The sequence below is a fragment of the Syngnathus typhle genome, linkage group LG8 (genome assembly GCF_033458585.1).
Source record: "Syngnathus typhle isolate RoL2023-S1 ecotype Sweden linkage group LG8, RoL_Styp_1.0, whole genome shotgun sequence".
Lineage (NCBI taxonomy): Eukaryota > Metazoa > Chordata > Actinopteri > Syngnathiformes > Syngnathidae > Syngnathus > Syngnathus typhle.
In genome coordinates, this window is record NC_083745.1 from 6,291,864 (window position 1) to 6,313,731 (window position 21,868).

General features: G+C 42.0%; 2 protein-coding genes across 2 annotated transcripts; one reads left to right on the forward strand and one right to left on the reverse strand.

Moving 5' to 3' along the window:
- Positions 1–1,380: 1,380 nt before the first annotated feature.
- Positions 1,381–4,130, reverse strand: epcam (epithelial cell adhesion molecule). The gene is made up of 9 exons (XM_061285731.1): positions 3,812–4,130; positions 3,082–3,183; positions 2,729–2,987; positions 2,574–2,639; positions 2,403–2,469; positions 2,224–2,322; positions 1,940–2,137; positions 1,819–1,863; positions 1,381–1,741 (listed from the first exon to the last, which is right to left on the reverse strand). The coding sequence occupies exons 1-9, from the start codon at positions 3,873–3,875 to the stop codon at positions 1,718–1,720; spliced, it is 924 nt and encodes a 307-aa protein (XP_061141715.1). The 5' UTR covers positions 3,876–4,130; the 3' UTR covers positions 1,381–1,717.
- Positions 4,131–5,316: 1,186 nt separating this feature from the next.
- si:ch73-105b23.6 (fibrillin-1) lies at positions 5,317–19,276 on the forward strand. The gene is made up of 25 exons (XM_061285698.1): positions 5,317–5,561; positions 6,463–6,518; positions 6,607–8,688; positions 9,061–9,183; positions 9,321–11,312; positions 11,387–11,520; positions 11,956–12,126; positions 12,192–12,371; positions 12,856–13,447; positions 13,772–13,921; positions 14,210–14,427; positions 14,519–14,594; positions 14,677–14,967; positions 15,052–15,288; positions 15,523–15,675; positions 16,059–16,237; positions 16,392–16,584; positions 16,657–16,776; positions 16,847–16,966; positions 17,147–17,167; positions 17,253–17,314; positions 17,387–17,579; positions 17,845–17,973; positions 18,095–18,230; positions 18,979–19,276. The coding sequence occupies exons 1-25, from the start codon at positions 5,557–5,559 to the stop codon at positions 19,118–19,120; spliced, it is 7,755 nt and encodes a 2,584-aa protein (XP_061141682.1). The 5' UTR covers positions 5,317–5,556; the 3' UTR covers positions 19,121–19,276.
- The last annotated feature ends 2,592 nt before the right edge of the window (positions 19,277–21,868 follow it).

Sequence of the window (21,868 nt, forward strand, 5' to 3'; positions counted from 1 at the left end):
TTCAAAAGGTGTATTTGTGTGCTGTTTGTCCTAAGTTGCAGAATAACTTTAGTAGGATAACTACAAGTTACTAGTGAGGCAAAACTGTGCATTAGTTAACATCTCCATGCTAATGAGTGAGGCATGAGATATTGAGTCAAGATGCTCCTCCCCCCAAAAATGGACCCGGTTGCCTAATTGACGTGATTTGAGTGACGTGTTGATACCGCGTACCAGCACCTGACGGCGTGTGACACTCCCTCCCTCATTCCAGCACTCTTTCACACAAGGCTGGGGGGAGGATATACGATACCCGACCTGTCTGAACTAGTTTGAGACGTGCTTTTGTTCCAGGTTGCTGTGGTGACCAAAAAAAGGGACGGGCCAAGGGGGAATTTAAAAATTGGGTGTGGCAAAAGGAATTAAATGCTTACAAGTCAATACAAATAATGATAAAAGTACCTACCCTTGTTTGCTCATTGTAATCCATGAGAATAAATAAGCACACCTCTGTCCCTTCCATATCCATCAAAAACACCTTCAGCTATGCAATGTTTTAGTTTTCATATTTTTATTTCATTTTCATCTTTTGTTGCAATAGAACTGGTTTGCATATACTACATAAAAAGGATAGGGTTGTGTTTGTCCAATTTAAACATAAGAAAGCCATCAGACAAACACTATATACTTAAAGCTGTGATTGATTGTCTTTGCCTCTTCCGCCATTTTGATATTTGACGCTTCACCGGCAGTGTGAAGTCCTTTTCGTCAGGAGCTTTTCTTGTTGTGTGACTTGTTGCATGAATATGTGCAAAGCAAAACCTGACTTTCAGGTTGAGCACAATTCAGAACAGCTTTAAGGAAACAACAAACATGCACAGAACACACCTCCCAGCAGGCTGCTCTCACACCCAAAACGGTATTGCCAAAACATAATCCACACTCTCAGCTATAAATAACAGTAACAATAAACCCGAACGTATTTTAGCTAAATAGCATTTGTGGAGGTTTCGGCCAGAATGATGTCAGCTACTACCTAAGTGACAGTTCTGGTTTTATATCACAAGGTAGGGGAGTTAAACACCAGAGCCAAAAAGTTCACTTTAAGTCAACACCTTTTCCAGTGTACAAGCGGAATATAAATCAGTTGACAGGAATCTGATCAAAATTGAAACACGACAACAATACGTTTGTCATCTCAAAGATTTGCACATGTACCATGTCTTTACAAAACCTTATATAAAGCCATTATTTAAGCAGGTGCTTGAAAAAAATGCCTAATATGCATTTATGGAAAGGGTGAGGAAAAGGGCCATTTTGACATCAACCAATGTTTGCAACAATTTGTTTAACACGCTTATGCAGTAGATCACCTTGAAATAAACACAAAACATTCAAACCCAGCCTTTAAAACATTTTATTAAAAACAATCCAACAACAGCACACACACACACACACGTAAGAAACTGTACAATCCAACACGAAATTTTATAAGGTCAAAAGCATCTAAAATTTAAATGCTATTTAAAAAAGGACAAAATTTAAGCATGGCAAAGAAGTGTAGAGTGCTGAAATCTTTACACGACTTATAAATATATAAGGCAGTATGAATAGTGCCAATAACGAGCATGTTGATTGTTTCTTTACAAAAAAATTGTCTTCCTTATAGAGCGGCGAACGGCACACCGCAAGCACACACATCCAACGACGATTCTGGCCGCTTGCAGCGATCAACAATTTACATGGGATCCATTTCTCTTTGCTACAGAAAAATCAAATTATTAACATTTGAAAAATGTTTCCAGAAGGAAAGTCTCTGAAGCATTGTGTACGACTCACCTGGGCTTTGTTGTACTTCTGACTCTGACGCCGTCTATAGAAAAACTACACACCAACAGAAAATTTGTAAGCGACTAATGCGATGGATGAGCGATGAAGGTGTGAGTTTGTATCAACTCACCAGGAATAGCAGGCCGGCCACCACAACCAGCACGACCACCACAATGACAGCAATGATCCCGCCGGGAAGATGTTTCATGGTGAAAGTTGGTGCCTCCTCATCCACATAATACACCAAGATGTTCTCCATCTCCATTTTCTGAGTGCCTACCATGGGCTCAAACTTATCCTGGTTTCTAAACAGTGGCAGCACTTTCACCTGTGGGAAGTGGAGGACACAATTAGTATGTCAATTACAGGAAGGGGGGGGGGGGGAGAAGAAAAAAAAAAGTTGTATAGCAGTACATCTTTCTCCATGTAGTAGGCCATTTGGGTCAGATCGCTCTTGCGCTCTCCCTTCGGCTTCTTCACATCCACCACAATCATGCGGGAATCAGGATCATACTGCAGGAAAAAAAAAAATCTGATATGTAAATATACTACATGTTATGCAATGTAGGGTACTCACTCGAGAGTTCCCTTACCTCAACGTTGTCCACCATGTCCTTGTTAAAGTTGTCGTAACGCCTGTGGATAGCTTCAGCAATAGCCCTGTTTTGGAAAGAATACTCTTTACTAAAAATGTTTTCAAAAACAAAGCGCAATGACTTTCACTGTAGTCTGATGCTCGCAAACGTCACGCTATGTGCACTTACATTTTGAGTTGTTTAGCATCCACAGGACCTGTCACTGGTTTGTGGGTCAGCTGAAGACGGACCCAGCTAGAAGACAAAACATTTTAGGAATGGACAAAGAAATCACAGGCTGCCTGTGTGGCTTCCTAACACAAAATGCGGAAACAATAACTTACTAGGTCTCCACCAGCTTCTCACACTTGAGGTCCTTGTCCCCCTTGTCTGTTCGGCGGACACCGGCGCTGTTGACGCACCAGCACTCCTCTGTGTTGTTGCACTGCTTGGCCTTGAATTTACCGTCATTCTCGCACTCGGGATCGTAGATGCCGTCGTTATCCAGAAAAGCAGTCTCCACGGGCTTTCCTCCCGTACGAGTATCTAAGCCTTTTTTGGCTCTGTACATCTCAGCCTTCATCAAGAAGCACTTGGGGATCACTGGAGTTACGCAGTTGGGAAAAGCAAGAGTCAAGTAGGCCGCTCGCTGGTGGAAAACAATTGTGTTCAAGTAAAAATTTGATTATTTACTTACATTTAGTGCAGTCCAGCTCTTGTCTCATCTGATCACCAGTCAAAATGTAACATTCACAAGGAGTTCCATCACAGGTGGCCCACTTCATGGTCTCACATGAACCTAAAGAGCCAAACACCAGATTGAAGATAATGATGGGAACAAACATTGATTCGTGTTAGAACATGCATCTTTATTATGTGATGGAGAGGGGCTTGCAATTATTCCAAATGGTAAACTCAAATTGTTATTATGTCGGTAAGTCATGAAGAAATACATATTTCTTCATGACATTATTAAAAGGGGCCCAAAGTCGTGAAGACTCTACTTTTATATAATTTGACGCGAGCGCAATGAAAGCAAATAAAACGCGGTAATCAAGTTATGGGCGTTGGTTTCTCTTAACAGAGAAGCGCAGGGGGAGCGCTTCTGAGCAATTCCCCACCCCCACTCAACAACTAAATCGAATGCGCTTGATATCCGCATTAAATACAAGAAATAAAAGATCAGATTTTTCTTAGCATTTAAGAAACACATTACATAGTTTCAAACGATCAATTTCTTAGTGACTCATGAGTTAAAACCAATCATATCTGTCAAATATTTTAAAAATGGTATTACTCAATTTAAACTTTATTGTTTTTAAATTGTTAGAGTTATTTTAAACGGTATAATTCTGATTAAAAGTTTGCCAGAGCGAAAGACGTCGTTAAAGACTGAAAACATAGCAAATGATAAATAAATAACTTACAGCTTTGGGCCGAAGCTCCTACCGCCAGGGCAGCAAGCACAAGAGCAATCCACATCTTGATCATCAAATTATTGGCAAAAAACAAATTTGCTGAAAGTCCTCTTTGGTTTGCTTTCAATCCGCCCGTCGTCCACAGAGGTCAAAAATGGAGTTGAAACAAAAAGCTTCCTGTTCTTCCTACAGGTGTGCCCTTGTCAAACCTGTTTGGACTGACGTGCGCGCGCAATGTAGGGGAAAGGCTCACTCCAAGCAAAAGGCGTGTCTCTCGAGTTAACGCTCAGACGAGTTTCCTCAATAAGGTATGATTGTCTATAAAGTGATAAGCAACCATCAAGTGAATTTATAATGCTGGGAGTCTCAACACGTCACATTGATTTGCATAGGTGTGAAGGGGGCGGAGTTTAGCGCAAAAACGTTGTGCGCACCTTATCCGGTGTGGCCATATTTGGAAATTAGTTTCGCCACCTTTTGCAGTATGCGACTTTTGTTTTGTCGCATTAAAAATAGATATATAAACAATCAAATAAATCACAAATCCTCACCCTTCAAAATGTACATTTATCTGGTGCATTCACTCTATCACCATTATTTCCTTTCTTTTTGCTCATTGGATGTATTTTGTGATCATTCAATTCTATGACTCAAGTGTTTCCTTTGGCAGTTTCAGCTGTGGATTTTTTGTTTGTGACGTTTCTGCATCAACCAAGTAAGCTGGGCTGTTTTTTATCAGAGCTCACCCAAACTTTTGAATAATTTTCCTAGGCACAAGTACTTTTGCACAACATTGTGAATCCAACTTGTCGTTCCCGTATGCAAAACACATTGATCCAAATTTCTGTGGCTTGGGTACATTTGGTTCCCTGCCAATTAACAACAGCTCGTCCGGTAGCTCTGCGAGAACTGCAGTTTTTTGGGGGTGAGCAGTGGCGACGTCTTGATTTGATGACGTAATAGGCTTCCTGAGCGGGTAGGTTGAGTCACCATGTTTAAGGACTGAAACCAGAATTGAGAAACCATTTTATCCTGTTGTGAGTCACGGTTCAGTTGATACACATGACTCACATTTTAAGTTTCAATGATTATTTACCTGGAAAATATTGTTCGCAGCATACACTCAACATTGTCTTCATGAAAGTTACCATTCACTAAATAATATCTATAATATTTAGTTCATATGCCTCTGCAGTGATATGACGCCAGCACACAGCTGGTAAATGAATGGATAAATCATAGTGAATGTAATGCGCGCATTTTGAAAATAAAATTTCCCCAGCTAGTTGAGCATACTGGTTAGGTCACTCATCAGAAATTTTATAAAAATGTTTATGATACTGTATATATATTTTTAAGGAGACCAAGTATACAGTATAATGCATTACATTGTGGTTCAGCTTTCATGACTTCACTTTTTTTTACAGTATTAATACAATCTTTTTGTTTGCTGCTCTCTCAAATCGTATTGATGTCTGGCATGCCTGAATGCAGTGAAAAAAACAAACAGGCCCAAGGGAGAACTGTTGTACGTATTGCACGAAAGCATACACACAACCACGGAAAAATGGGTGTTCCTCTTCCCAGAGGTTTAAGATGTCAGGGCAGGCCACATTATTGTCCTGATTCCCTGGGGTGGATGAATCCAAGGAGGAGGAGAAAGCGGAAAGAGCCACTTGAAGAGGAAAGTGAAGTTTTTGAAGAGTCTAGGTTGAGTGTGAGCCAAGCGAGGGGAATTCACAAGAAGAAGGGGAATGGGGTGAGTGGAAATCAGTTTTCATTTCACTGTTTTTGTTGTTTTGTTTTTGAGATATCGGGACAGGTGGAATCCTTGCAACCATTGCTTTTCAGTCACCCAAATAAAATTTCTGACTGTATTTTAGTTCAGAATGATGCAAATGGGTTGTGATTTAGCACTTACAGATGAAAAAAAATAATAATTCTGCCATACTATGTATATCAGGTTGCAAAATGAAGCCGCATTTACGATACCTTATTTGCTGAGTGAAAGATGAGCAAGGTACAGTTAGAGCTTAGTAACAATAAATGAGCGAGTAAAACTTAGGGTCACTGTAATTTTCTTTGCTAAATTGATACAAAGAATGAAGTAAGAAAACAAAAATCCATTCTTTAATGTATTAAATGCAGCCATCTCTCAAAAGATCCTTAAAAAATTTTGGGAACCTTTGTCGGCTAGAGTACGTAACTTTGAAAAAGTCTTGCTATTTAAGTTATATTTATTTTTGTTTGGTGCTAATTTTAAAAAGGGCATAGTGTTTAATCCATCTGTAAAGTTTTATGCATTTATGTAATGGGAGTATTGTCCAAGCACGGTGTTACCCTTCACCACAGACAATAGCCTGACGTGTCCTGAAGGGAACCCTGACATCTAGATGGTAACTCAATCAGAGCTATTATTCATATCATTCTGGTAATTGACTGTTTGGCACAGATGGTCTTTCATAATAAACAGTGGATTTATTTTCTAAAATTATCACGTAGTTGTAAAGATGTAAATGATAGTATGTCAGAACACAACCTGAAACTAAGAACATATTAACTAAATTCCCTGACCTGTAAGAAAACAGCACGAGGAATGTCCACTTTATTTTGAAATGTTTTCAGATATTTGTTTTCAAATCTTTTCTCTGCCTTGACAGGTTCCCAGACTTGTGGCTGATCATTCTCTTTGCGATGATAAAATCCTCCTCTGCAGGTGAACAAACTCACCGTCACCTCATTCGTACTAAAAATGATTTGGGTTCTTTATTGTTTTTCTCTCTCTGTGTCTTTTGTCTAATCAGTTGCTGACCTGAGAGATTGTGAGGCAGCGGGCAGCAAGTGCCATCCACAAGCGGAATGTCTAAAATTCCAAAACAATTTCACCTGTGTGTGCGGCACGGGCTACCAGGGCGATGGTCTTCAGTGCAGTGACATTGACGAATGCCTCAGCGGCCTGCACAGTTGTCATTCCAAGGCCCGCTGCACCAACACCATCGGCAGCTACACATGCTTTTGTCTCAGCGGATTCATCGGCGACGGGAGCGACTGCTTGGATATTGACGAGTGTCAGAAAGAAAACGGAGGCTGCCACGCCGACGCCCTCTGCAGCAACGTGGAGGGCGGACGAAAATGCCGATGTAAAGTGGGTTTCGAGGGAAACGGCCTCGAGTGCGCCGATAAAAACGAATGCGCCCACCCAAAAATTTGCCATTGGAATGCAACCTGCATCAACAAAGCCGGATCTTATGTGTGCACGTGTAATCCCGGCTATAAGGGCAACGGGAACTACCTGTGTCGCGATATCGACGAATGTTCAGAGACTCCGCAGGTGTGCTCGTCCTTGTTTGGTCACAAAGGCTGCAAAAATCTACCCGGTAGCTATCGCTGCACTTGCGGCAATGGCTTTGAAAGTAACGGCCGGAGCTGTGTGGACATCGATGAATGCGTAAGCAGCATCTGTAGTCGATTCGCAGACTGCGTTAACACCATCGGGTCGTACAAATGTAACTGCGACCCGGGTTTTGCCGGCAATGGCCTGACGTGCGTCGATATCAACGAATGCAATGAGAACAACGACTGCCATCCCAATTCCGTTTGTATTAACAGACTTGGGAGTTATGAGTGCTCCTGTTTGGAAGGGTTTAACGGAGATGGCAGATTGTGCGAGGATATCAACGAGTGCGCAACACCAAACATCTGCCCTTCGACCACGACCTGCGTCGACACGGATGGGTCGTATTTCTGCGACTGCGGCAGAGGTTTCATCTTTAATAACTCCGAGTGCCGTGACCTGGATGAATGCGCGGCAGGTTTTTGCAGCCCCTACTCTATCTGCACTAATGTCGCCGGTTCCTTCACGTGCCAGTGCGCAGCAGGTTACAGAGGAGATGGTTTCACATGCGTGGACGTGGATGAATGTTCCATTTCGACTCAGTGCCTCTCCGACGCTCTTTGCACTAACCTGCCCGGTCTTTATAACTGCACCTGTCGAGTGGGTTACTCTGGAGACGGTGTGACGGTGTGTAGTGACGTCAACGAGTGTCTGGTGGATAATGGAGGTTGTATGAATAAGGCGACATGTGTGAACAACCTCGGCTCTTTCTCCTGCCTGTGCCAGACTGGATTTGTTTTGGTTAACAAGACTCTTTGCCAGGATGTAAATGAATGTGAGACACAGGAAAATCCATGTGGTGTCAATGAAGAATGCAAGAACATTGATGGTTCGTATGAATGCCCCTGCCAGATTGGATATTACCGCCCTGCCGCCAGCATGGACTGTGTCGATATTGACGAGTGTAGGGAGAATCCTTGCCATGTTAACGCCACGTGCCTCAACACCATGGGCTCCCACACTTGCACCTGTAACCGAGGCTTCGCAGTCAATGGCGCTCAATGCGACGACATTGACGAATGCTCTGTGTTGGATACGTGCCATCCACGGGCACTATGCACCAACTTTATTGGGGATTTCTTCTGCTCGTGCCAGCAAGGGTTCAAAGGTGATGGCTTCTCCTGCGAAGATGTGGACGAGTGTATACTCATGGATACCATTTGTCCAGATTTCTCAAAGTGCATCAACTCCCCCGGGGCATATGTTTGCTCATGTATGAATGGTACAGTGGCCCTGAATGACACTTGTGTGCCACCCACTCCACTTTGCGACCCAGGGTGCCACATTAATGGACTGTGCCACAACTCACCTGCTGGACACCAATGCGTGTGCGACCTGGGATACATAGGTGATGGACTGGCTTGCTTTGATATAGACGAGTGCCAAAGGGACAACATTTGTCCTGAAAATGACACAGAATGTTTGAACGTCCATGGCTCATATTCTTGCGTTTGCAAGCAAGGCTACATTCTCAGTGGACCTCAATGCACCGGTAAGGAAAAATATTTTAGTTGTAGTAGTTACTTTCCGTCTCATTTTTTAAATTTATTTATTTATTTATTTATTTATTTATTTATTTATTTATTTATTTATTTATTTATTTATTTATTTATTTATTTATTTATTTATTTATTTATTTATTTATTTATTTATTTATTTATTTATTTATTTATTTATTTATTTATTTATTTATTTATTTATTTATTTATTTAGCGATCGGCTTGATGGAGTTCCTAGAATAACCGCAAAGCTTCTGGCCATGATCATCAATCACGTACATTTGTGTCGTCTTATTCACCATGAATTTTCTAACCATTTCTTTTTTTTTTTTTCATCCTCCTTCCACCTAACCCTTTTCTGTCAGACGTCAATGAGTGTGAAACAGGACAACACGAGTGCAGTGACTTTTCACAGTGTGTCAACACAGTAGGAAGTCATGCTTGCTTCTGTCTCAGTGGCTTCACGGGTGATGGAAAGAACTGCTCCGGTAAGTGTCAACACCCCGTCCGTACACATTCAGTGCACAATATGGCTCTTTTGATCCATAGTAACACTCTTAAGAGATTTCTCCATCTCCATTTGGGGCTGCTTCCTTGACAATGTCCCATTTTGGATGAATTATAGACTTTGATGAATGCCAAGTCCAAAATGGAGGATGCCATAACATTGCCAGCTGCGTAAACACACCCGGCTCGTTCACCTGCGACTGCCCTGTCGGCACGGAGGGTGACGGCTATCGGTGCCGAGATGTAAACGAATGCGAGCTGAATTCCACCCTACCGCACAACTGCAGTGGCCGGGCTTTGTGCCGCAACACATACGGAGCCTACGACTGCCGGTGCAGGGATGGATACCTGGGCGACGGCTTTGATTGTGAAGACATAGATGAATGTCAGGAGAACACCACTTGTAGCACAAATATGTCATGCAGCAACACCATTGGTTCCTATTCCTGTTTGTGTATTTTTGGTCTGGTGTACGACAAGGGCACGTGTGTGAATGAAGACACCTGCCTGAACTCAAGCTTCGTCTGCCATCCCCTCGCTGAGTGCCACCAATACCAGGGCTCCTTCTACTGTCAGTGCAAAGACGGTTATCAAGGCGACGGCCGGGAATGCTCCGATGTGGATGAATGCGAGCGATTCCAAGTTCCAGTGTGCCCTGCTTTCTCATCCTGTTTCAATACCAATGGCTCCTACATCTGTGAATGTTGGGAAGGTTTTCTCGACAATGGGACACACTGTCGTGATATCGACGAATGTGCAACGGGAAACTTCACCTGCCCGGATAACAGCACTTGCAGCAATGTCAACGGCGGCTACAAATGTCATTGCGATTCGGGCTTCTTGAGCAACGGATCCAGATGTTTGGATATAGATGAATGCTCTCTGGGCTTAATTGGCTGTCCTAATTCCTCCAGCTGCCTGAATTCAGTGGGATCTTTCTTCTGTGAGTGTTGGCAAGGTTACCAAAGCAACAATAGTGACTGTGAGGATATTAATGAGTGCCAGAACAAATCCACCTGCCCGGAATACAGCACATGTATCAACACTAATGGCAGCTTCCAATGTATATGCCATGCTGGATTTTCCTACATCAACGACATATGCGCGGACGTCAATGAGTGCAATGAGACGAGTATTGAGGACATTTGCAACCATGGGTTATGCATTAATGCAATTGGATCTTATTACTGTGAATGCATTAGTGGATTTTGGAGTAATGGAACAAGATGTGTGGATGAAAATGAATGTTTAGACTCTCATAACGCAACGGTGTGTCCACCTCAGTCGACATGTGTCAACACCCCCGGTTCTTATCGTTGTCCTTGCAACGAGGGCTTTGTTCTCAACGGCACCAAGTGCCGGGATATAGATGAATGTCAAGGCCCAATTGTGAGCCTCTGCCCCGAGCACTCGTTTTGTAATAACACGGCGGGATCCTTCATCTGCGAGTGTTATCCCGGCTACTCTCCATCTCTGTTGGGTTGCGAAGATATCGACGAATGCAAATACAACACCTCCTGTCGCCTCGATCAGGTCTGCACCAATATTCCCGGAGGGTACGACTGCGCTTGTCCTTTGGGATACCACGAGGAAGGGAACGCGTGCGTCGATACCGACGAATGCGACGATTTACCTTGCCATCCCTTGGCACGGTGCTGGAACAGGCCCGGTTCTTTTACGTGCCATTGCCCTCTGGGCTTTGCAGGAAACGGCTCATGGTGCGAAGATGTGAACGAGTGTGTCGCATTGAGCAATCCGTGCCAACCTGTTGCTCGCTGCCACAACACTCCAGGATCATTTCTATGTTCATGCAGACATGGCTTCGTGAGTATTGGAGACCGATGTGTAGACCTTGATGAATGCCAACAGGCCAATGGGGAGTGTCACTCTGCTGCCACCTGCTCCAATCATGTCGGAGGTTTTCAATGCACCTGCAGTCCGGGCTGGAATGCAACCCAAGACAGAGGTCGTGGGAAAGGAGGATGTGTGGACTTTGATGAATGTGTGTCACCCGTGACATGTCCTGGGCAAACTTCTTGTACAAATCTGCCAGGGTCTTACACATGTTCCTGTCCAGAAGAAAATTTCCTCTGCAACATGATTCAGAATGGTTGGCAATACATTTGTGATTATTCATTTAGTTTTTGTTTCTGCACTGATCAACATTTTGAACTTCACCAACAGAGAGCAACCTGTACCCGTTTGGAGCCGAAGTTGGTGATGGAAGAATACACACGGAAACACAAGATGTCAATTCTCCATACATCAAACCGCCAATAGGTTTCCCATTCATGGGGAAATTATATGACAGGATTTATGTAAGTTTTCTGGGAGAGTATATGATGTGGAGTTGCAAGAAAACATTTGTGTGTGTGTGAAGCCTTTGGAATGACCTGGATGATTACAAACTGAAGGTATGTTCTGACCCACATTTAACATGAGTTTGACTAGGACTGGTTTATTCTGGTTAATAAGGAACACATAGGTATGCTTCTGCTGCATCAAATACTTTATTGATGTGTATTCTTTTTATAACTTTTTATGTAGTTGTATTAGTTTGACAAAACCAATTAATATTGGCACTTACAGTTCAGGTCACATTCTCCAAACAATTGAAACACAAATCAAGGTCATTCCAAAGGGTTCACATATTTTTTCTTGATACTGGAATTTACTCTTATACCTGGATTTAAAAATACCAAGGTTAAAATTTTAAATGAATTCTTGAAGTCTGTGGCTCTTTTCTTTTCTAGTTCTCTGATAATGGCCTTGTCCAGTTTCAGTCTGCTGCTGAGAATGAGCAGCATCTGTTTCCAGCTCCATTAGCCGCCCCCAGCTTTCCCACTGATATGAATGTGTCACTTTTGGCCGTGTTCTGGGATGACGTTGACCTCACACAAGGCCATGGCCGTTTGTTCTACAAGGTTAGATGTCACCCAGAGATGAATTTGAAAGAGAATAGTTTTATCTTGTATCTTTTTTTTTCCAGGAATATCACGAGTCCGATATGGCAGATGTGTACTCCCACATAGCGTTCAATCGTACAGCCATTGATGTTTCAAAATTCGAGGGGCAGAAAGGGAAGCCTGCTTTCACCCCTTCGTGGATACTCAAAATCACTTGGGACCATGTAATGGCTGTGTCTTACCAGAAGATCAATCAGTCAGAGGTAACATGATTGAATGACAAAATATTCCTAACCATGACGATAACTTTTTAGATATTCTTGAAATGAGACAAATAACTGATACACATACAAAAACACAAACTAATATCAGAAGCCTTGGAGTTAGTTGGCTGTTCACGTTTAACGTGTCTGCTCTGCTGGAATTGATAGATTGAATTTAAGCGCCTCCTTGAGGCAGGCTCCACAAAAGCACGGCAGCTTAGTTTCTGTTGCAAATAATAATCGCCATCTGCCTAAAAAACACATTTTTATTTGCCTTAAATATCTCCTCATAATGCTGACCACCTATGGGAAAATCAGCTACATCTTAATTTAAACAGATGGTCCCTGAAATAAAATTATTAACATATACAATCAATATCTGGATCTGTTTTCTAAAAAAAAAAATATTCTTGGGAATTTGGGGAATCTGATGATATGCAATACATATATGTTGATGAACTTCTGCCATGTTTGTTTATTCCAGACAAACACTTTTCAGTGTATTCTGGCAACGGATGGGGTACGATCCTTTGCCCTGCTGCAATACGGGGAGATGAGATGGGGTTCGGGCCAAAGAGAACATCACGATGCTCTTATCGGCTACATGACTGGGAAAAGCGTCCACAAGGAGCCCACTACTCCCCCAGAAAACATTTTCGGCCCAGGGGGAAGATACAGGCCGCAACAAGTCAAAGGGCCCTTGGGGAAGTTAGGCCAGATTGTGTATGATTTAAGTGGACCTAATGACTCTGAGGCAACGCCAGGACTTGCGTGCCAGGCATGGGCAATGAAGCAGCCTGATCCTGCTGACTGGACTCATGGCTTACCTTCATGTCACTGTACCCGTACCCAGGCTCTGGAAGATTTGTCCTTTCTGCAAGATACCGCTGAGCAAGGATCACAATTGAAGATTTTGAGGGATCAGAGATGGGGTGCTGATGGGGGCCACTTCTTCCGCTCCATTTTGGCCAACAAATACGGAGCCGGAAAAAGATGCGTGTATGATCCGCAGGGGCCTCTGCTGGCGGGTTACAACGAGCGCTACTTCTCAAGACAAAGTACCCAGAAACATATTGGTAATATATATAACGACTACATTCAGTTTTCCTTTTTAGATTTGGGAGAAATTGACCATGACATATTTTTATATAAGCATACATATTATCTACATTGGCCTCATTTCGAGGATTTCAAGGTATGTTTCAATGTAAGAAAAGTAGAAGATCGTGCTGAAGTCTTTAATATAATATATATCGTTTATATAATATATCATTGTGATGAAGGACTTGCTGTATGACATCATATTCATTCATTCATTTTTCCATTCACCTTCTGAGCAGGTCATTTTCAACAGCTGACTTTTTATTTGTTCTATTACTCTAATTTTGATTTTCCTCCAGATGAAGACCTTCTGCCTTTCCAGTGGTGTTGCATTGGATCTCCTCTTTGCCACCTTTACCTCAAAAAGCGGCCAATCGACCGCTGCCAAGGCTACAACTGGGGCAGTCTGGATGGCTCCAAGCTAGGCAACACGGCAACCAATGGTGTCGGTAAGGGACTCTCTTCCTTGAAAAATACACACAAAAGAAAACTGTCAATGCCTCGCAAAGTAGCTGCAGACATTTTTATTTCAATGAAAAATATTAATGCATAACCAGTGGAGTTGGAAATCATGTTCTCCCATAGCCCTGCACTCAGCAAGAATCGAGAACCTTGAAAATAAAAAATAATGCAGCACTGAAATTCATTTGGAATATCTTCGTATTGAATTTGCACCTTTCTAACACTCTTATCTAATTCCATGTCAAATCTTTTGTATTCCCCCCCACCCCACCCAGCATTAGTATATGGCAGCCTCCATTTCATCACCTTTGACGGCACAAAGTACTCCTTCAAGGGATTAGGAGTGTTTGTGATACTTCGGCTATCTTCCAACACTGGATCGAATATCTTCACCCTGCAAGGACAGACTGAGAGACTGCGCACACATCAAAAAGGGAGCATTAACTTCCCAGTGGTGGTACGCATGGCCGCGTTCCACCAGGGCATTGGCAAGGTCAGTGTGCAAGTTGTGCTGATGGAAAAATGACACCAAAATAAAGGAGACAAAAGTGTGGACTTGATCTATATTGGCTTGATTCTTGCAGATTGAATGGAGGTGTGCAGAGAAAGGAGAAGGACTGCGGTTGTTGATAGATGACGTCGACATTTTTGTCACTGTTGGTAACAGCTACACACCATTTACACATCGTTGTGGTGTATGAAATTAAAAGTGATGAGCTTTCTTCGTGTGATAAATTATCAGGTGTGGTGCACGTGGGGGAAAGAGACTTTGCCGTGCGATGTGTTTCATTGGATCGCTGTGCAGCTTTGTACGCTGGCGGTCTGCATGTGCTGGTGTGGCGTGTGGAAGGCCACAACCAGTTGGCGGCCATCGTGCAAGTTCCTCAGACTTTCTACAACCGAACAGTGGGCCTCATGGGCCTCTGGAGTACTAACCGTTCAGATGACTTCCTCATGTCCGATGGCCGGCCGCTGTCCTCAGTAGATCGTAATCCGCCCTCAGAAGAGAAGCTGTATCTTTTTGGCTTATCCTGTGAGTGATTTGCTAAAAAAATATATATATATATATATTACATTTGTGTCTATTTTGTAATGACCGTATAAACTGCGTCTGTAGGGGCAGTCCCACAACCAGAGCGCCTGCTGTTCTCTCCTTCTCCTCTGGATCCATTTGAACCAATCTCTCTCAATGAATTACTGAGAAGCTTCAGTCCTGACGTGGTGGAGGATATGAGGAGAACCTGCCAAAGCAGCGTGCAATGTGTCCAAGACAGTCTTGCATCCGGCACATCTGACCTGGGACTTCAAACCCTGAATGCAGAGAAACAATACGAAAATTTTGCCCTAATATATGGTAAGATGTCTCAAAGAACAGTGTGCAGAATTGGTTTATTTGTATATTTTATATATTATATTTATTATTCAGTATTGCAAAGAGTGGTCTCGCTGAAGCACCGTGGCATTCTCTTGGTTTACCACTAAATGGCATTGAAAAATACATGCAACATTTCTACACACTAATATTACGTTTTGAGAATATTATTTCTCCTGTACTATATTGATGGATTGTGTCTGTCTGTTCTGTTAGGCAATACACCGCCCATAGTGACAGAACCGACACTGATCCACGCTCAGGTCAACACTACTGTCAACATACGAATTATCGCCCAGGATCCAAATGGAGATCCTATTATTTATTCAATACTCTTTCCGAGACCCCCACAGGCCTCCATTGGCAGTGGTGAGACACACAAATACACAACTACGCACACGTTAATGCAATCACAATATAGTAACACTCGAAATAGTGAAAACAATAACAATATATCAATAACTCAACGTTGCTCAAACGTTAATATAACACAAAATAAACACGTAAAGCTTACTTTAATAAATTAGTCCTCATCCACAAATCCATATTGGTCCATATATAAGGCGCACCGGATTATGAGAAAATTGGAGGTTTGTAGGTGCGCTTTACCAACCAATAAGAATGATTGGATTATTATTTTATTATTATTTATTTTCAATTTAATTTTTTTATTTTATATTATTGCTGAATTAATTCCAATATTGAATTGGGATCCAATCGGACAACATGCTTTCTTTCTCTCTCCAATCCAGGTGATGGTTACTTAACGTGGACGCCTCTCAGCATCATGCCCGTCAAGCTAACTATTAAGGTCACAGATAAGCTGTCCAGCTCCCTCTTTACGCCAATTCTGCGACTCTGCAACTGCTTTAATGGAGGCACTTGTGTGTCTGACAACATTATTGAAAACCACCTACATGGAAAGTTCCAGGTAAGGTTTGGAGAGAGGTCAATGTCTTGACTCCTCACGTATATTTGCCTCCAAAACAGGCAGACACATCTATTATAAAATATAATAAATATATATAGTTTTAAATTTTGATTATAAAAAATTCTTAATATGCACTTTATCACTCACGTCGTAGGTTTCAGGATGCCTATGCCCAAAAGGATTCAGAGGCAAGTTTTGTAGGGAGATTGCAAACCCATGTAAAGGTAAGCCATGTTTCCGAGGAGTACAGTGTCAATCGGATTTAAAGAGCGGGACCTTCGACTGCGGACAGTGCCCGAATAACACCGTGTCCAACGGGAAGCAAGGATACAAGTGCTTCGAGCATGGTTAGTCACAAATAAACGGCTACGCGAAAGTTCTCACAAGCATTTTAATTCCTCATTCTTGTGTTTTCCTAGACATGTGCATGCCTCCTTTCACCTTCCCCTGCCACAAAGATGCAACTTGTTCCAGCACGAAACAAAACTACACCTGCGCATGTAAACCCGGCTTTGTCGGAGATGGATTCAATTGTACAGGTATGGAATACCCTGGAGAGAAATAATCTCACCTTCACTAAATCTAATACACTCACTGTGTATGTACTAGACATAGATGAGTGTGCTGAGATGTCAACGTGTCCCAATGCCAAGTTTGAGTGTAAGAACAAACCGGGATCTGTCGACTGCTTCTGCAGATACCAGAACGATAAGGACTCTGATGGATGTGGTATGTGGATATATTCGTACAGTATGTCATCCTACGTAACAACATATAACCATGAATTTTTCCGAGATATTAAATCCATTTAAGTCTATTTTAACACACGCATCGATATATTGCCACATTTTGTGGGCCCTATTTGTGACAACAATAACACCAATACATGAATTATCTTTAACTCCTCAGGCGATTCTGCCAATCCTCCAGGTAATTATTTATATCGATTAATTGTAATACCAACATCTCCGTATTCGGTCAGAAGGTCATTACACGGGTGTGGATGTGTCTACAGGGGGTAATGTGTTCAATGTGTCTGTGGATTGGAGGAGGAACAGAGCTGATGGACTTAGGCAGGTGAGTGGGTCTGGCTAAAATATGATCACTGGATGCTAACTAACATGCAACTATCTTACTGTTTTTTTTCAGCTGGAAAACATTCTGTCCCTAGGCTTCCAGAATAAATTCTATAATGCCAGTAAGAAGAATCTAGCACAGAGTTCCAGTCCAAGTCCGGTTGAGTATCGTATCAACGTGTCCAGTGACACACCTCACTGGTACATCAGAGATTACCTGGCCAGAGTCAGCAGCCACTATGACATCAGAAGCATAGATGTTGATGGTAAACACACACCACTTTTTGCCATATTTAGAATGTCCCATTTTTGTTTTAAATTTGAGGACAAACTCAAGCCAACAAAATAATCCTCCGCAAAATATCGACATTCACTTTGTAAACATTGCAGACATACTATATTATTTTTCTGTAAGATCAACTGGACCGTAATATATCGAGTGCTGACCAAATATCTCTAAATTAAATTTGTATTGTCATGCTAGAGAAGAAAATGTATTGTTGAGGCTTTCCAACATGTTCCTCCCCACAGATCTGGATGAATGTCAGGCCAAGGAGGCGGCGTGTGTGCCCCCTGCCCTCTGTATCAACACTTATGGGGGCTACCGGTGTGTGTGCAATGGCACAACTGATGTGGGTAAAACACAATCCTGTGTATTAAGTGAGTATCGGGGCACTTTTTAAACGAGAACGACTCTGAAATGAATGAGATTCCGTTTCATTTGAGACCAAATGCTGCGTTGTTGTCTCTTTGTTGAAGAATATTTGTATTTTAAATTTAGCAGATAGAGAAAAGATCAACACAGACAACCTGGATCTTATATTGGGCCTGGTACTTGGCATCGGCATCCCCATGCTGCTTCTTCTGGCTGCACTGGCCTGTTTCTGCTGTTGCCGCAAAAAGACGGTGACTGGAGAGTAAGTCAACTCTTGACTATACCTGCAAATGACATTGGAGGGCTCTACAAGTTGTCTGCTGAGTAATGATTGGTGACCCCTGACCTAAATAAATAGAGTATTGGTTCAAGTAAACATTTAAGCATGTAATAATAACAGATCAGATGTTGCAATTTCACATATGGTGTATATGAATAATTCTGTACGTTGGATTTAAATCCATGCTGAAATACTTTTTATTGGCCGATATAATGTAGGAGGATGGCACTCGTATTGTGGGATTACAATGCTGGATTAGAGTGAGTCATGATACGTAGTGCTTTTGCATGAAATCATCTTTACATGTTTGAACTATGAGGACAACTGCCAACCCCCCATCTCATCTGCAAATAAAAACAAATTAGCTTTAGCTTAGAATGTCATTTTATTTTTATTCTTTAATTATCTAGGGCGGATTGTGCTTTAATATTGATGAGTTACTGAATAGGCCTTCTATTCAAACATTGCCATAAAGTGCTTGAGGTTATTGCCTGCCATATGTAAATTTTATTTCACATTGAACACGGAAAGACATCCAAATTACACCGAGATGTCCCTCTTGGCCATAATTGAGGTCTAATAACACTAGTTATCAGTATTAGTAGTTTTTAGAAGGTAATGACTCACATTGTACAAGTTGGAGATGTCAGCCTGTTGCCCATAAATGACAAGATTATTGTACTCTGAGAAAGTTATAGCTGCTATATGATTTTTTTTCTTTTCCTTTCAGTCTGCCTCACTTGGTAGCAGACAACATACAGGAAGCAAACAATCCTCTGTCCTTCAACTACTCGGACCCTACTCTGCACTACATGACCCACTGCAGTCCCCGGATCATAGACAACATCACACCACGGCAACGCATCAGATAGCACTAGCTGAATTTACACAGCATGTTTTTGTTACACTTTTGAGACCTACCAAAAATACATATTGCACATAGACATGCAAAACATACCAGAAGCACTTTTCAAGCAGTTGTTTTATACTGGAGAAGAATGACTTATTTATATTGTGAACAGCAAATAAACCTGAGCAGCTTTTAAAGGCTGTATTTGTTCTTTTATTTTTTTAAATGAGTCATGGCCAGTTTGACATGTTTTTGTGTTTGCTCCTGCAAACAATAGTTTACAAAAAATATATACAATATATTATATAAATATACACAAACAAAATAGCAGCAGAGAAAGACAATCTCGGTGATGGCCTCACTAGCATCTGCCAAATTCCTGGCATCAAACTCTTTATACAGAAAATATTTTATCTATTGCATCACAGTTCTCCATGCAAAAAAATATAAAAATCACAAACACTTTTATTTAGAAGCTAAACTTTAAATGTTATCCATTGTTGTACGTTCAAAGCAATTTAAGGTCTAGGCACCAGATGTCACTGCGGTCTTCCAACCGAGACATGGGGTTTGTTTATGAGCGCTATCTAAGGAGAAATGCAGCACACCCACAGACACGCAGGCGACATGACACCTGCTCTGCAGACTTCATCTCGTAGTAGAATGATCTCATCCTAAGGAGACGTGGGGGTGACAAGCCTGCGCGTGTCCCACTCCTGCAGCAAAAGACCTTACCTGTACTTGAGCAAGGCCCAAGGACGCAATGCTCCTTGACACACTTCACTTCCTTATTGGTGGTTACACACTAAAGTACACAACTACCCCATTTGGCCTCAGGATCTTTTTTTTTATTTACATTTCTGAGGGTGAGATGTGAGCATAGACCATGTTAAGTATTCAGCAAAGGGAGAATTCCAGATCCACGTGATAGACAAGGACACCAGGAAAATAGCCAGTGAGGGTGAGATTTTGAAGTGGCACACTTCTCCAAGGCCCAAGTAGCAATTTCATGGACAGCAGCTCTTTACCGAGACTGCAGCGAATCTGCCACTGGCATTCGATGTTACATTCATGATGTTTCAGAGAGTTGTTTTTAATGGCCGTAGCTTGGCCAACATGTGATTTGCTAGCTAACTGTTTACATCCTAAAACAGCTTATTCCCCTTTGAAAAGTTCAGTGCTGTAGCCACTAAAGAGTGCCTCGTTGTTTGAAACGAGATTTTTGAGTGGGGCGTGGTTGGAGAAAATTCAGCGCCCACAGCGTTTGAGAGCAGAGAGACAGGCTTGATTTTTTTTCTCCAAAATTCTCAATGGTCTTTTATAGAATTTGTTTATTCCTCTTAAAGCCTTTGAATTTGTCAGGATTGTTAAGAGAACTCTTCTGGGACTTTCTACTGATCCCCTCAAATATGTGTCATAAGGATAGAAAAGTGAGGACACACTTGCTGCTATTAGATCCATTTCATCACAACACGATTGAAACAGGCAGGCACCACCAAATCCTCTTATCAGATTTGAGGTCATTAATCATTCCTGCCTGGTGATGTAATTTTGGAAAACAAGTCATTCCTCAGTAGCAGGTAGGCCAACGTGCTTGATGGGATTGGTTGATATGCAGCAAGACTTTCAACGCCTCATACTGTTATTGCAGCATTGTAAAAAGCACCCATGCTTGCTCCAAATGCTTTTCTCTGGGCTCATTTACGCTGTCCACTAACTGAACCGTACTTTTAGCCAGTTAGTGTGGCGAGACGGTTCGGATCCATCTGAATTGCCCGTGCGTCATAAAAAATTCATCCACAAACGATCACACCCATTCTATCTTGTTTTACCCTCAGTACACACGCATTGAAACATTCACAAAAAAGCAGTCAGATTGCATATCTGTTCAAACATAAAGAGAGCTGAGAAAAAAACAAACATCGCTCAAACATTTGATGTAATGATCTTTTCATTGACTGTGATGTGTAAACACTTGAAATTTTCTCTCATGAAAGGCGATCCACTCTATTGACATTGAACCAGCAGGTGCATTACACAGCCTCATTCATTTGTAATGGCGTCTCTCTGTTACACAGGTCAACATTGCCCCATATTTGTCATTTGCCTCTCATGACGCCCGCGACCCCCGTGGAGATGAAGCGGTTCAGAAAATGGATGTATGGATGGTCTTCAAATACTATATAAAAAAAGTTCCACCACCTACTTTATTACAATGCTTTGGGTTAGGCTGTGACAGATAAGGAGATTTATGGTTGTGCATAAGTTACATATTCACAGAGGTGACCATGAAAGGTGTTTGTGCTTAAAAACCTTTTGGATATGACACATTTTACTCTCCACCAAAAAGTAGTGCTTTGCTTACATCACTGAGATTGGTTTTACGTTTTATTGAGCAGCAAGAAGTCATGTCTCCTGGGTTTCAAAATGGGCTTTCCCAATTAACCTTCAACCTTCAATCACCTTTGCCCTCCCTCATGACTCGTTGAAGAAAACAGCCGATCGTACAGTTTGGTCAAGGGTGAGCCAATGGGCAAAGACGAACAGAGTTAAGTTAAATCATTGATGCGATCAACAGTAATCTATTATATCGAAACAAGAGTTGAACTGGAGTCTTTGAACCCTATTGCTGCAAGATTCTGTCAATGTCACCGCCAGGCGACATGTATGGTCATGGTCATGGTCCATAGTACAATCGGCCGTTCATTCGTGCATGTTCCAACTTATCTGGTTCTTGTGACAAAGGTAGTAGGCCTTTGTGTCATCACCT

Excerpts from the sequence above, each read along its gene's own strand:
- si:ch73-105b23.6 (XM_061285698.1), top strand. Across the intron at positions 11,521-11,955 it reads AATTATATGACAGGATTTAT|TTCTCTGATAATGGCCTTGT; the intron begins GTAAGTTTTCTG and ends TTTCTTTTCTAG. Across the intron at positions 18,231-18,978 it reads AAAAAGACGGTGACTGGAGA|TCTGCCTCACTTGGTAGCAG; the intron begins GTAAGTCAACTC and ends TTTTCCTTTCAG.
- epcam (XM_061285731.1), bottom strand. The coding sequence starts at position 3,875 with ATGATCAAGATGTGGATTGCTCTTGTGCTTGCTGCCCTGGCGGTAGGA. Across the intron at positions 2,323-2,402 it reads ACATGGTGGACAACGTTGAG|TATGATCCTGATTCCCGCAT; the intron begins GTAAGGGAACTC and ends TTTTTCCTGCAG. Across the intron at positions 2,138-2,223 it reads CCTACTACATGGAGAAAGAT|GTGAAAGTGCTGCCACTGTT; the intron begins GTACTGCTATAC and ends CACTTCCCACAG.